The sequence below is a fragment of the Notothenia rossii genome (assembly GCF_949606895.1).
Source record: "Notothenia rossii genome assembly, chromosome: 1".
In the NCBI taxonomy this organism is placed as follows: Eukaryota; Metazoa; Chordata; class Actinopteri; order Perciformes; family Nototheniidae; genus Notothenia; species Notothenia rossii.
In genome coordinates, this window is record NC_136912.1 from 45,314,434 (window position 1) to 45,330,949 (window position 16,516).

The 16,516-nt window shown below is 42.4% G+C and overlaps 1 protein-coding gene across 3 annotated transcripts in view; it reads right to left on the reverse strand.

The window, feature by feature from the left end:
* Positions 1-9,132: 9,132 nt before the first annotated feature.
* Positions 9,133-16,516, reverse strand: part of LOC307033882 (uncharacterized protein) — a 59,662-nt gene continuing 52,278 nt past the window's right edge. For all 3 annotated transcript variants that reach the window (XM_079672513.1, XM_079672512.1, XM_079672514.1), the window contains 5 exons: positions 16,033-16,228; positions 15,038-15,382; positions 12,299-12,421; positions 12,086-12,207; positions 9,133-9,379 (listed from right to left, as the gene is read on the reverse strand). In XM_079672513.1, the coding sequence (XP_079528639.1) occupies positions 9,338-9,379; positions 12,086-12,207; positions 12,299-12,421; positions 15,038-15,382; positions 16,033-16,228 (828 nt within the window). In that variant the 3' untranslated portion in view covers positions 9,133-9,337. The remainder of the gene's footprint in view (positions 9,380-12,085; positions 12,208-12,298; positions 12,422-15,037; positions 15,383-16,032; positions 16,229-16,516) is intronic.

A 16,516-nucleotide genomic window follows, 5' to 3' on the forward strand; every position in this document is an offset into this window, starting at 1 on the left:
AGACTGCAGGCAGCTCAGCGGCTGCTGTATGGTGCCTCTCCCTGCTGGCTGGCTATGGCCCGGCTGTTGCTCTGGAGGGCAGGGGGCTTTGGATTTGATAAACACCTGTTTCTGCTGAAGGCCACTGCGTACAAGATAACTGGACTTGCACCTTTTTACTGCTCAGTCATCAATGCCTGGAAGATTCTGAGTTTTACCAGACCACCCGACCCCCGGCCTGGGATGTGGCTGTTTGAGGAGCCCCTGTTTGACACTGGTTTTCTTTCCGGAAGCATTTTCTCTTCAGCCGCCCTAAAAAATGCGTTCATTGAAGCGGGAGTGGTAAAACTTGGCCATTTGACAGGGATCTCCACGGAAAAACTGGCTGAGGTGACGGGCATTCGATCAACTCGAGTTCTGGAGAACCTGGTAGAAGAGGTGTGGCAGTCGCTGTCGCCATCCCACCGGACTTTTGCTCTGGATGCAGATCTGGCCGACCAGTGGAGAAAGGGACATGATTATGTTTTTCCTGCCTTGAGGGTGGGTCCTGCGGTGGGGGAATGGAGAGAGGAGGATGGTCTCCTGCTATCACTGGGGACTCTAACACCTGGAATGTTCAGCTCCTGCAATGGGAAGAAGCTATATCTTAGCTGCGTAAAGGTGCTAAACCTCAGCTCGCTCGCAGGCGTCAGAGAGTCGAGGTGGACAGATGTGTTTGGTTTGGGCTCTTCCCCTCAGGGCAGCTGGCAGATCCTGTATAAGTCTCCCGTTGAAAAACGGATGGCTGACATCCAATGGAGAATTATACACGGTGCAATAGCCACTAACAAATACAGGGCTCATTTTGACCCAGGCACAAGGGGGGGCTGTCCGTTCTGTTTTATGGCAGAAACATTGGAGCATTTAGTGGTGTCCTGTCCCCGGTTGGCTGGTCTTAAAAAAATGTTACAGGAGTGGGTGGAGGGGTTCGGGGAGGTTTTCTCCATACCACTTTTTGTCCATGGCCCCAAATACATCCTGAAAAAGAAGGAAATCCTACTATTGATCAATTTCTTGTTTGCTAATGCAAAATTAGCAATCTGGAAAAGTAGGAAGAACAAACTTGCTGGAGTAGGGTGGACGGATGCAGTGCTCTGTCTGAGGGGGCTGGTGGCAGCGCGTCTGAGGGTGGAGCATGCATACTATACGCTGATCAATCATCTACAGGGGTTTCTGGATGTGTGGGCTGTTGGGCAGGTTCTGTGCTCACTGGGGGAAAATGACTCTCTAATATTGAAGTTTTATAGGGTAGGTGAATTTTTTTGTTTTTGAAAGTGTGTAAAAGATGATGTTTTGAAATGGGTAAAACGTTTTCAAATGACATTTATTTGGTAGATGTGAAAATCTGTTTATTTATTTGATTTGTGTAATGTTTTTTGTTTTTTGTTTCGGTGTATAGTTAAAACAAATGGAAATAAAATGTGTTTTAAAAATCAAAATCTTCTTCTACTACTTCTTCTGCTTCTTCTTCTTCTTCTTCTTCTTCTTCTTCTTCTTCTTCTTCTTCTTCTTCTAATTCAATGTACCTGCTGGCGAGATATTGGACAAAAGAAACTTGGCTAGTAGTGTAAACTAAATCTATAGTATTACAACAAAAGTACTTTAAACGAGGTAAGTTACGAATGTATGTTCTCAATCGCCAAGTATGGGATTGAATTTGATTTTTCTCATGGCAGTTTGACTCTAGAGCAGAGTCCTGCACGGGTCGGATTTTCAAGACCCGCTCCCGCCCGCACCCGCAACGTGCAATACCGAACCCGCCCCGCTACCCGCACATATTGCCAATTAGTTCCGCAACCCGACCCGACCCGTCGGCACAAGAACCGCAACCCGACCCAAACCCGCATAGCCTATGAGCAGTGAAAACGTGCAATTATTAACACACGCAGTTGCATATTTGTCTCAAAAAGCGTGGGATGTTGGTTAATTTCTGCATCTAGGATGACACCAAAAGCCGCAGACGTTGGATTTCGCTCTTGAGGAAGTGTTATTGAAAATGCTGTATTCTCCGCTAGAGAGCTTCACCTCAGCCATTTCGAATGTGGCGCGCTCAGCTGCAGATTGATGCGCTGCTGAGGTTATGATTATGCGCGGTCCCGCGGGGAAGAGGTCAGGATTAAAACATTAAACACATTTTTTTATTATTTTAATATATTTATTATGCAACACCCGCATCTTCTTTGTTTAACCCAGAACCGAACCCGGAAAAAAGCGTTTGAAAAAATACCACCCGCAAACACTTTTTTTGTGGGACCGATGCAGGACTCTGCTCTAGAGACAAACCAGGGGACTTTACTTTTAATCTGTGTCTGTCCATTTGGTGTAGTGTTTTATCCAATATGACATTTGGTTTATATATTAGTCACTTTCTTATGAAATGCCAGGTTTTAGGTCTTGGTCTGAACATTCAATCCTGGAAATAAAAAATTAACCAGATACATTTTTATAGATAGATAGTAAGTAAGTAACATCTGTATAGGAAGATGAGTTATGGGATAGAGGAGAAAAGGCCAATTTATAAATGGAGGAAATCAATATTAGTCTGTTAACCAAAGTGCAGCCATCTAATAATGTACTATCTGTTATTAAAGATCAGAGGAAAAGAACAGAATGAGAGGGGTAAATCCGGAATACAAATAAAGAAGCAAAGAGATTGTAGACCAGTGAGAAGGAAAAAAGCTTGGTGTGTCAATTGATTACATTGCCAGTATTTCCGTTGTTGTGAGAAAAAAAAATCGCCCCCTCGGATTTTTAACAGCCCCCTCAGTCATTTCATCCTGGAGCCAGGCCTCCTTCGGGCAGTTTGCAGACTGCGACAGGGGGCAACAGTGACAGCTTTGCAGTCAAAGCATGTCAAAAGTCATGCAGACTCTGGGTCTCATGGCGGCTGCTCACGTTGTGGTCCCGCTCGGGTTACTGCATATGCGCCGCCTGCAGAGGTGGTTCTCCAGCCTGCATTTAGATCCCAAGAGGCACAAACGGCGTCTGGTGACCATCCCCCCCTCAGAGGAGGGCAACCTCCGGTTCTGGGGGTCCCCGGATCACCTCCGGAGGGGGTCTGCAGTGGGACGGGTGACCTCCTACATCACAGTGTTCACGGACACATCCAGAACAGGATGGGGAGGGACCTGTCTGGGGAGAGCTATAGGTGGGCGCTAGTCTCTAACAGAAACACGGCACAGCAACCTCCTAGAGCTAAGGGCAGTAGTGTTGGTCCTCCAGCATTTCAAACCCTTAATTCGGGGGAGACATGTACTTGTCAGGAGCGACAACAGCACCACAGTGGCATACATCAACAGGCAGGGCGGAGTCCGCTCCGCCGCTTTGTTGACCACAGCGGAGAAACTGTGGTTATGGGCTTCAGAGGTAGTGTTATCTCTGAGAGCCCTCCACATCCCGGGTCTGGAGAACCTCATGTCGAGGGGCGGCCCCCTGCCAGGCGAGTGGGCGCTTCACCCGGGGGTGGTGAAGCAGATCTGGGCCCAGTTCGGGACAGCAGAGGTGGATCTGTTCGCCAGCCGGGGCAACAGCCACTGTGCCCTGTGGTTCTCCATGGCCCTAAGTGACGACCCGCCCTTGGGGGTGTACGCGTTTGCACACGAGCCATGGCCAAGAAAGCTGCTCTACGCCTTTCCACCGCTGCGTCTCATTCTCCCTCTCCTCGGGAGAGTGAGGCGAGAACGTCTGTCAATCATCCTAGTGGCTCTGGATCGCGTCTGGGCTCCGTGGGCTCCGTGGCACTCAGAGATGACACAGATGAAGGTGAGCCAGCCCTGGGCGATTCCCCAGTTCTGGGGGGCGATATCTCAAGAGGCAGGTGCAATCGGGGAGTTACCCACTCTGGGCCAACCTCTCCAGGCTTGGCTCCTGAGAGGGACAGGCTGAGACAGGGTGGATTGTCTGACAGTGTTATTCAGTCTATCCAGGCAGCTAGAGCGGGATCCACCACAGCCTGTTACAGGCCGAAGTGGCTGGGATTCCAGCAATGAGGAGCGGAGAATAGAGCCCTTATCTTGTGAGTTGGGCTCTATTCTTTCCTACTTAAAGTTACTGGTGGACAGAGGACTTGCTCATTCCACAGTGAAAGTGTATGCAGCAGCCATCTCGTCCTGCCATGAGGGATTTGGCGGCAGGTCAGCCTTTAGTCAACCACTGATGTAGCGGTTTTTACGGGGGGTCAGGACAGGAGGCTGCGCCCAGTAGTGCATTCCTCTGCCTCGCAGTGGGACCTGGCGCTGGTGCTCGAGCAGGGTCGGCGTTATGGCGTCATGGGGGGGCACAAAAATGCACGCACAATTAGCAAGTCAGTGAGACGAAGCTAATGCTCTCACTGACTCTGCTTTAATCAAAAACAATCAAGCTGCTACACGGCCTCCTCCAACTCCTCCACCGACTGAAAACGAAGGGAATGCACCCAGCTCCAGCATCGTCGGCACCACCTCTGAAGAGCTGGAACGGTGCTCTTCGACCAGCCAATATACACCTGCTAGCCAAGCCCATCCACCTGCTGCAGCTAACATTAGCGCTGGAAATCAACCCATAGATGATCTTGGAACTGATTAGCACAACCAAATTGTCTTAAAACAGTACCCTTACAGCATCCTCACTGGCAGGAGGCGTTCGTTTGTCTCTGTTTGGTATCACAACCGAGACTGGCTTGAATACAGTGTCAAGGCCGATGCTGCGTTTTGTTTCTGCTGTCGGCAGTCTAGCAAAACCCGGAGAATGGATGCATTTGTGACTGTTGGCTTCCGTAACTGGAAAAATGCGGTGGAGAGAGACAAGGGATTTCATAAACATGGAAATTCAAAGGAGCATCTCTCTTGCAATGTGGAAGGAGCGAGAGGCGTGCCAGCACTGGAAAGGAGATTTCTACACTTGTTAACGCAGACCAACTACGTAGAAACAGGTATTATATCTCCTCTGTTATTGATGTTGTTGGATTTCTGGAGGAAAACCAGCTGCCTTTACGAGGATAGAGGCTTTTGATAACATGTCAGAGGGGGGCAGTGGCCTTTTCCTCTCCCTGCTGGACTATACGATCAAAAAAGACCCCAAATTGGCTGATGTAGTGAAATCAATCCCTCCACTTACACTTGTCACGAAATGCAAAATGAACTCATAAGTACACTCAGCAATGTGGTGACTGAGGCTATAGTGGAGGAAATAGAAGACTCCTTTTACACACTGAAAGTAGATGGAACCTGTGACCCCACGGGGTGTGGAAACATTTAGATTGTCATTCGATTTGTAAATCAGACATATGACGTCACAGAGCGCCTGCTGATTATATTGACAGCTGACAAAGGTGATGCACAGACATTAACGGACACAGTCGTGGCAGAGCTCAACAAAGTTGGACTGGACACATCAAAGATACTAAGCCAGGTATTTGATGGGGCTGCTCTGATGTCTGAGGAACATGGTGGCGTCCAGAAGCTCCTGTATAAAAAACTAGGTCGTGAGATTCCTTATGTACACTGTTTGAACCACCAGCTACACTTAGTTGTAGTAGGCTATGTCAGCAGCAGGGCCGTTTCTAGCTTTTTGGGGGCCCTTTGCAAGATGCTGTTTGGGGGCCCTAGTTCTTTAAATACAATGGGGGGGATTCCGAAGCCTTTAAGATGATCTGTGGAGATGCATCAATCTGTTACACTTTAATAGGAAAACAGGCTAATTTAACATAAACCAAGCATTTGAAAATTATAAAAAAAGTGATATTAAAAAGGTAAACAATAAGGCTCCTCTATGTCAATAAATGCAAGAGATGCAGCATGCTCTCAACAATGTTTAATTTACATTTTTCATCTTCCTCAGACTTCAATCATTGGCTGTAAGCCCAACGATGATTTGGACTTTATTACCCCAAAAACACAAGCCACACCATTGCTATCATTGCAGTTTAGTCGTGTTTATATCCTACATTGGATGTGTAAGCATATAATGCTTCACCGAACACAGGAGGGGGCTTGGCTGTCTACAAATAAAGACGGCTCATTTTAATTCTCCCCAAACATATTGAGGCTGAACCTGAACTTTGAATTCTCTGCTCCCATCCTAATCTTGGCGATCTTGTTAAAATTGTGAATGCAGAATTAGAAATACTATGTAACTGGTTTGCAGTTAATAAATTATCCCTTAATGTGGCCAAAACAAATTACACGTTATTCAATACAAAGTCTGAGAGTAGAAATGACTGCATTATACGGATTTGCAATACCGAGAAAGAAAAAGTTGGTGCATGTACATTTTTAGGAATGCTTGTTGACGAAAAACTCAATTGGAAGCACCATATAAATTATGTACAGACTAAACTGTAAAAAACAATAGGTATTTTGTATCATAATAAGAACATTCTTGAAGAAAAAATACTCTTTATAACAGTCTATTTCTCCTTTACCTTTACTACTGCTCCGAAATATGGGGAAACACGTACTCAACAAATCTACAAAAAATAATAACATCCCAAAAACAAGTATTACGAAAAGTCTGTGGTGTTGGTAAATATGAACACACAACTCCCATATTAAAAAAAACTCAATCTATTAAAATGTGTTGACATAGTACAGCTTAAAACAGTACTGATTATGCACAACATTTTCCATAAGAAAATGCCTAATAACATTCAAAAGCAGTTCCAAACCACAGCGTGAACATATGAATGTAAAAAAGTCACTTGAAAATAAGTGTTCACAATGTTTTTGCAATTATGCATATATTATTATATGCATATATTATTATTATTATTATTATTCATTTGCCAAGTACATGTGTACATATGTATATATTTATATATAGTATTTCCATTTCCCAAAAAAGATAGCGCTATTGACATGTGCAGAAAATGAACCTTGTATTGTGGGGAACTGTCATGCTGGAACAGAAAAGGGCCTTCCCCAAACTGTTTCCACAATGTTGGAAGCATAGAATGGTCCAAAATGACTTGGTAAAATGAAGCATTAAGAATCTCCTTCACTGGAACTAAGGGGCCCAGGCCAACCCCAGAAAAACAACCCATAGCATTATCCCTCCTCCACCAAACTATACAGTCGGCACAATGCAGTCAGGCAGGTAACGTTCTCCTGGCATTCGCCAAACCCAGACTCAATAGAACATCTTTTATAATGTCTTCTGGCCAATCAGAATCACGATAACGGCGTGGTGTTGTTGAAGGAAGTCCCCATGGAGAATACTTTTGCTGTAGTACATCTCTATATACATCGATACAACATTACGTGTTGATAGAAATCAACACGTAATGAAATAAGACCCCACGGTTTGATGATTGATGGGTGTGTGGGCTGTCTTTCATTTTGACACACAGAACAATGGGGGCTATCCACATCCACCCTTATCCACAATGTAAACTAATTCACACAGCCTCTTTCCTCTTCTCTCTGTGAGGAGCAGCAGGTTCAGCTTTCAAAACAAAGTAACAAAAAACTAAAATGGCATTAATCTTTTTAAATATGTCGTGGAGTAATAGATTTATTTATTTTTCTTCTCAAGAGAGTACCAGAATCTGTATTTTATGTTAGTATTTCAAAAAACCTCCGGGGGTTGAATCCCCCCAGACCCCCCTGCAGGGGTTGGGTTTTCAGCATGTCTGTGGAGAAATTGCAGGACTGGCTCCAGGTCGCCCTTTTTATTTACTACAAGACAAATGTGCCTTTTTATTTCATATAGTTCAATTTGGATTGAGACAGGGAAATAATCTAAACCTCACGCATGGCGTTTCACTGTCAAGGGGAGCGTGTATGTAATTACATTGCAAATACTGACTTGAGCCCCACCACTGTAGATTACCCAACAAAAATACACTGCTCCCCAGAACACGTTTCCTCCAGAGTCCAGTGGTGCTTTACACCCCTCCATCTGACGCTTGGCATTGTGCTTGGTGATGAAAGGCTTGATGCAGCTGCTCGGCTAGGAAAACCCATGAAGCTCCAGTTTGGTGCTGATATTAATGCCAGAGCTGGAACTCTGCAGTTGAGTCAGCAGAGCCATTGCCACTTTAACGCACTCTGCTCCTCAGCACAACTGTGGCAATGGGACTGAATGAAACCTGAATTCAGAGGAGTGTCCTACTTTTGTCTAGTGTATTATAATTGATATATGTACTGTATGGCACTACCATTATCTATAATTGGGAGAATCAATGTTTTAAATTTTTTATATTTAACCAAAATTACTTTATTTCGAAAATATTCCCCTGCCAACTCCATTAGATCTTTTCTCAAAAATTTAAAAGAAAATGGTTAAATTAATATGGAATACTATGAGGTCAGGACTTCCTTTGTCTTTATTGTATTGACCATATGATGGAGGAGGTGTACAGTGTCCACATGTAATTTGGCACTACTGGGCTGTGAAATGAAATTTTAAAACCCATGATAAAGATCTGGTATAATGTGAAAACATATTTCAAATTCGAATTGAAGAGGAACAAAGGTACTAAGATTGTTTTTCGTATGCAATGACTGGCTGGCACCATGCAGTTCACATTTAGAGACATTCTGATCACTTGCAGAGATATTATGCAGTAAACATAAAGCTGTGTGCAATAGAGTCATGTACAATATGCCCTCATGCAATTTACACCTTATTTTCTTAAAATGTATTTATAATCTGCCAACAATACGTTGTTATACAGCATATTCCAGGAACTAGACAATTTATGCAATGTTTAAAGTTGTAAAAAAACGTGTGTGTAACCTCAGGTTGGGCAATCCTAAAAACTGTTCCTCTACTAATGTAGCATTCTGCAATGAAAAAACTGAAATGTTGACTTAAATATCAACATTATTAAATGTATTACTCATATATTCTCATAACTGTATTAGGTTAGTTGAAAGCAATAATATTAAGTTTAACCTAACCTTTTTATTTAAGCTTAAAAGTATTGCTTTTAACTAACCTAATACAATTATGTTAAATCTGTTGACATGATACATTTATTAAAGTCAAAGTTGATTTTTTTCAGTGTGTGTTTGGTCACAACTGCGAACAAGTATGCAGTTAGTGATCTGAGAAGAGCGAACTCCTAGTGACGTTCACTTTGTGTCAGAGCTCTAACCGTGTGAACAGACGCAATGAAGGAGTGATAACGCACAGTTTATTCAAACAGTTTATTGATTGTGCACAGTTCTTACTGCCAGCCATCTTCAACATGTTTCTCTTAAATCGTAAATGAAAAATCTATAATACATATTCAAACTGACACTAATCTACATCAACATGAGAATCAGGAACCTTGAAATTAAGAGACAATACAAGAGGAGGGGAATGATACATTCAGTGAAGATGTCCAAAGCCACATTCAGGTATTCAGGTTGGCTGTGTCCATGCTGTGCAGGTGTTTCTAGAAGAGAGAGAACAGGGAAGCAGGATTAGACCTTCAACATTTGGCTGTTGGAGGTATTAACACCGCAAGTGTCCATTTGTTCTTCTTTACAGCCAACAAGAGTCATTGTACACCTCCAGGCTAGGTTTTTTTCTCTTTTGTGCCATTACATCTGTAAAACTGCTTTGGTGCCTCTACATCGAAGTACTTCTTCCACCTCTGATCATGAGGAACAAGGTTTTTACAGAGTGAGGGCATTTGGTCAGTCCTCTTGAAAGGTTTATCATGGAGTGGTAAAGAGTCTAAAACCTGGAAAACACTTATAATTTGAGCACTTTCCGTTACCTCGTCTTGAAGTTTTTAGGAAAGTGTGTGGTTAACACGAGCTTAAGAAAATGGGCACGTTTTATTCTATGACATAAAATACGCCAATAGATGCTTCACTCCTGCATATCCGAAGCTTATTCAAAATGTTGGTTGCAAACAATTAGCTAAATCCGGCAGTGGCTCAGTCAGTAGGGGCTTGGACTGGGAGCTGTAGGGTCGCCGGTTCAAGTCCCCGACCAGACCTAAAATATGGAGTGTGGACTGCTACTTGGAGAGGTCCCAGTTCACCTCCTGCCCTGCCGTGGTGACCTTGAGCAAAGCACCGGACGCCCCCCTTCCCCCCTCGTTCCCCGGGCACTGTACAATAGCTGCCCACTGCTCCTAGTACTAGACTACCGGTATTAGGATGGGTTAAATACAGAGAACACATTGCACTGTGTGTGCTGTGTGCTCTGCATGTGTGACCATTAAAAAGAGGGTTTCATCCCTCCCAATGATATTCTAAATAATCTTCCTAAACGTCATCACGGCAACATAATCCGCCTTTACCTGATATGTAGCCATGTGACCGTGATGTAGTGTGTTTTTAGCCTAGCGTTAGCTTTTTATTTCAGGTCAATTGTATTTGAGATTATCCTGCTGAACAAAACGTGTTGCGTATCATAAGCGTGTATTAACCACTGTTGAGATATTCATATTAGGTTGAATAATTAAAACGAAAGTTAGTTATAACAAAATATAGTCAATTATATTCTTGTATAACCCACAATGAAAATGCTTCATATTTTATGATCTTCTATATTTACAGTATAAACAAAACACAAGTGGTTTGTTAAATTGAATGTGTAAGGCTTATAATGGGTTATGGGTGTCACTGATAAGAGGAGAGACAGTTTCTTCCCTCTCCCCTCACAGCAGTACACAGGGAGGAATACATTGAGGCCCCAAAAAGGTGGTTATGTCATAGCCGAGAATAATATTTTGCGAGTCCTGCAGAGTAGGAGTCATGTCCTTTTTACACAAACATGAGAAGGTGTGTCTTATGCCATAGCCATATAATATGTCTGGTCATGTCCAGTCCTGTACATCAGAGGCCATGCCCAGTTTCCACAAATATGGGTATGGAGGAGGTGTCTTTAGGTTTTTATATCCTGTTGTTGAGCATAAAGACACTGGCGGAGAGGGAGCAAACGAGAGAGAGAGGGGGGGCTCCCCTGGTATACTCTCTCCCGGTAAAGCTCTCTCCCTGAGAGTTCTCTCAGACTTGGTCAATATCTCTCAAATTTCTTGGTTGAATGCTAAGTGAATTTCTTTGTGAAATGAGTAGAATGATTTGATATTTGATGTGTTTGTGAATATTAGGCCCGCCACCTGTGAGGAATCTTCCTCCGAATTCATGCGGATAGGTATGGGTTTTTGAATGTTATTCCCGCCACCTGTCGGATAGGTATGTGTTTGTGAAGATTAGGCCCGCCACCTGTGAGGTATCTTCCTCCGAATTCATGCGGATAAGTATGGGTTTCTGAATGTTATTCCTGCCACCTGTCGGAAAACATAGGTATGGAATTGATGTTAATTAATTTGGTGAACGAAAGTTTGAATGTGCTTTTTATTATCACCGGTCATTGAGGTAATGCCTTTAAATTCGATCGGGAGATTTAAAAATCACAACTGAATTCGGCAGTTGAAGTTACAATTTAATGTAATAAATGTAAAACTGTGAATTTTAAAGTTTCATATTAGAACATGATCACAGCATGAAAACCCTGTATACGTTTGGACCTATTTTTCTTCAAATAAACTGATCCCACCTTTTGGACTGGGACAACTTAAAAGACATCTGCGCTCTACTCTCCTGCTTCAAAGGTAAGATTGCACCCTGCCACACTCACCCTTAGTATAGGGCCACACCTCATTTACTGATATCAAAATCCTTCGGGATCGCTTAAACAGATTAATAGGGTTGTCTGAATTGAAACAGCAGTTAATTGAACCTGGTTCTTCAGGAGTTAATAGAGGTGCGATCTCGCTGACGTTGGTGGATCTGAGCCAAGCAGTAAACTTACATAGACTCAATAACTTCTGTTAGGTTAATTAGTAGGTCTGAGTAATTTGCCGGAATAAATTATCAGCTCCTCCCGACTCTTACACCACAGAGCATATTTTCTGCAATATACCGGAACCCAGAGGGGAACTCTCATAGCTTTTTGTTGAAGGAGCCCTGCGATGCTAACTGTCAGGTCTGGTCTTCAAACATACGTCATCAGTGCACTCTATTAGACTGAGTTTAGAGAAAGGCTAAGGGTTGGGATTAGTTGTGATTAGTATGGATGCAATATGTCCTGAGGGTCCTCACCACGAAACCACTACAGGTATGTGTGTGTACATGTTGCCTACCTGCAGGCTCTCGTAGTGTTTGAGGGTCTTGCAGTGGTTTATCTCTGCCTCTTTGGTTCCGTTGAAGAACCTGTTACACACCTTACAGAAGAAACCCGTCTTTGGGGTCAAGAACTCCATACCTGTGGGAACACACACAGGCAAAAAGCTGATGAACACTTTTGTAGAAATATAATGGCAGGCATGGTAAATAAATACAGACATGGGTCTTACCAACTGGGCTTGTGGGGTCAAAGGGAGGGAGGGAGTAGCCTGTGCTCATGGCAGTGTCCATCTTTTTTTTCTTTTTCACACACTCCTCTGCTGTGTTTTCAACTTCAGACATCTTGTGCTTTCCTGAAGAAAGAAAGAAAGAAAGAAAGAGAGAGAGAGATCTTATTCATCTGGAACAGGGAGTGGTTCCAGGACCTTGTGCTGCTTTACTCTGCATCCATCCTAGCAGCTACATAGCACACAGATTAAGCACCATCCTAGATGAGGACAATTAGGACCGTAAGCATTACATTAATAAATATAGGCGCTTCGTTAAATACATCTACATGTTGTCCTGGTAACAAGCCTGAGTGTCTACCCACTAAGGCCCAGCTGCCACTCACATATTCTAATACACTGCTGCTTCTCAAACTTTTGGCTACAATATGTCAGCTCCCTCTAGTGGGACTTTGCGGAATCCCTTTAATATTTTTAAAGAAAACGATTATTTAAAAAATATGTATTATATAAAAGACTAAATATTGAGATCATAGAATTTAAAATACAGTATTAAAATTAATGCTGTCAAAATTATCGTGTTAACGGCGGTAATAATTTTTTTGAATTAATTGCGTTCAAATATTTAACGCATGCGCAGAATGGCCCGCCCCATATATCCCACCAGTGGCAGCGCCAGGGTATGGCTGGGGTAGGCTACACCCATACCAATAAATGGCCTAGCCCCACCTGCCCACCATGAAAAATGATGTTAAAGTAAGCAAAATAAAGTCTGCCAACTCGCGGAGTAAATTGCACAGACAGCAGTTAGTAAGATTGATTTCAGTAGCCGCTTGCCAAAGACTAGAAACGGTTTTGAAAACTTTTGTCACGTAGTAATTGTCTTCTCAATAGAACATATTTGATAATGTCTTCTGGCCAATCAGAATCAAGATAACGGCGTGGTGTTGTTGCAGGAAGTCCCGACGGAGAATACTTTTGCTGTAGTACATCTCTATATACATCGATACAACATTACGTGTTGATTTCTATCAACACGTAATGAAATAAGACCCCACGGTTTGATGATTGATGGGTGTGTGGGCTGTCTTTCATCTTGACACACAGAACAATGTACACACACACACACACACACACACACACACACACACACACACACACACACACACACACACACACACACACACACACACACACACACACACACACACACACACACACACACACACACACACACACACACACACACACACACACACACACACACACACACACACACACACACACACACACACACACACACACACACACACACACACACACACACACACACAGGATGCCAGAAACTGACCATGATCAAATTCGAAAATCGGACAGCCCTGGCGAATGTTAATCGATTATTCGCCTGCGCTGCTGGCTTCCTCCAAGTTTACAGTAAAACAACTGGTGGTGTGACCAATGGCCATTTACAATTATTAATACTATTACTATTATTAACATTAGTCTATATTTTTGGTTGAAACTAAGCCAGGAAAAAAAAGAAAAACATAAATAATAATAAAAAAATATATAAATAAAATCGAATTTTAAAATAATTTTCAATTATGGAGACTAACGAATACTCGAAAAATCGCTGGCATCCCTAATACATACTGTATGTTAAATGGATATATCCACCTTCTTTCATTTATCTTTCCATTCCCACAACAATATACATAAAGAAATGGCATATTTTGGACATAGTTTGAATGGTGATTAATCATGATTAATTAATTTTGAAACTGTGATTAATCTGATTAAAAATTGTAATCGTTTGACAGCCCTAATTAAAATACATTTGTTTTAACTTTCCCACAATATTTCTATTTCACCATGCTTAGAAACCTTTTCAGTCAGATTGGTTTACGAGCTTAAATAGTAGACACTAGACAGAGGTGAAATTCATCTTAATTTAATGGCAAACAAGTAATCTCAAAAAGTGCAGATCCAGAGGAGAATATTTTGACGGCCCTTTTAACTCCACTGCTAAAGTCTATTTAACAGTGGTGTGACGATTTCAATACTGAATAGAAAATCATTTAAAATCAGATTTGGATCTTCAGAATCAGAGCGGGATCGGCAAGTCTCTCATTATTTGTTTAACACCCCCTTATTTGAACGTTTCTGAAAATAACTATACAATAACTATCACATCGACTGTGTTTACCAAAGCCTTCAGCGGCGCTTTCCTAGACACCATGGCCACATCTACTGCGTCTTTAACAGAAACACTGCACTTGGTGGCTTTTGCAGTTGCCAATGTGCTGCGTTTCAGTTTTCATTATAAAAAAAAGAATTGGAAACTTATATGGCTTGCTCCATTTCCAAAAACATATATGAGATGTATTAGTTTGAGACCATGTACCTTATATATGTTTTTTATGGTAATGACAGTTGTCCTCTTTCAAATCACCTGTAGTTATTTAAAAAGCAGCACTTGAACATTGACATAAACGCCAGGTGTGAATTTGATTCCAACAGCTTTTCCAATTTGTCACTAAGCGATTTAGAATTGAAAGTGGAATCATGCCATCTCTACTATTAAAGCAGCAGCAGTGAAGTCTCCACAACAATGCAAATGTTCCAAACATGAGGTACCTCATGTTTGGATTTAGCTCAACAGGGTAGTCATGTATGTCACGTTTGTCCTGATGGTGGTAAGTCTAATCTTTTTGGAGATGAAACAACTGAAGTCAACCCTACCTGTCTCAACAGCAGGAGCGCCCGTCTCTTCGTCCTTTATCTTTTCCTGCTCCTCTGTTGTTTCTTGTTCATCATTCATCTTCTCCTGATTCTCGGCGTTGTCCTCTTCATCCTTCAGCTTGTCATGTTCCTTTGTCTTTTCAGTTTGATCCTTTATCTTCTCTTCTTTCTCCGCTTGGCCCACTTCATCCTTAACCGTCTCATCTTCCTCAGTTTTTGCTGACACCATGTCCTCTTTCTCTTCTCTTTCACTCTCTGAAGTCATTGTTCCTGTTGCTGGTTCATGTGTTGAGGACTCGGCTGCAGGAAGCACTTCACCCTCAGTGTTGGAGTCCAGAGTGGCTTCTAAACAATAACAACAGATTTCAGCCAAAATTATCAACAATGTTAAACAATCAAAGGTCTGAAGGTGCGTTGACACCGGACGCGAAGCACATTTTTGCATTAATTCACTTGCGCGAGTTTGGCTGGGGTATTAATTTGTGTTTACTCGCGTCAATCACACTAGACACACTGGCGAGGAGGCGGGGCTTATCTCCATGTAGATACCATGGTAGATGCCAACAAAAAAAGGCACATTGTAATACATGTTTCACAATGATGCCGAAATAACTACATACTTATACTGGTTAGTTAAAAACATTAATTAATGCTTTGGTGAGTGTGTCTGCAAAACTGCAGACGAAACACTTTTAAAATAAGTGATTTCTGAATGAAGATAAGATCGATCAGGCTAGGTTAAGCTAGTCTAGTTTCGGAACAGATATGAGGAACTGTGAGCTCGGTGTACCGTTGCCCAGAGCAAACAGCTACTGTACTGGTTTGGTTTTCTGATTCAATAAAGTCAGTGACGAGAGGCTGAGATTTTCCCCGCTATTGGCTTTCACAAGACAGCATTACGCAAATCTATCACTCCTTTGCGTCCGCTGTGAACGCACCTCAAGAGGCTGTTTCCTTCTCTTCATTAAAAAGGTGAAATCAGTGTGACGCTGTACCTGTGTCAGGAGTGATTTCAGCCTGTTGACATGTAGGCACGTGTGTTTGTGAATCTGCTGATTCTGAAGACACTAAACCATCGGAAGTCTCAGCTGTCACCATGGTCACAGCTTCACACTCTGATGCGTGCTCTTCCGGCCGGGGCCCCGGGGTCTCAGACATCATTGTTTCGGTTGTGACCTCCATGGGCGTGTCCTACAAACAGAGAACATGAAGAGGACCATGTTTTCATTGCATTGTGGAAATGGAAGTGAGAAGTTTGATGTATTCATACAATATATCCTGTAAAAAAGACACTAAAAAGATGTCAAACTGATACTGACTATTCTTGTAATTTCTGTAATTAACATGAAGAAGCAATTTGTAATTTATTCTATCACTCTTTTACTCTGAAATGTTCATGTCGGATTTTTTCTAAAAAGGGAAACATTACTTTTTATTTGCATCATATTAATCTTTATATCTCTTCCTACGTATTATATT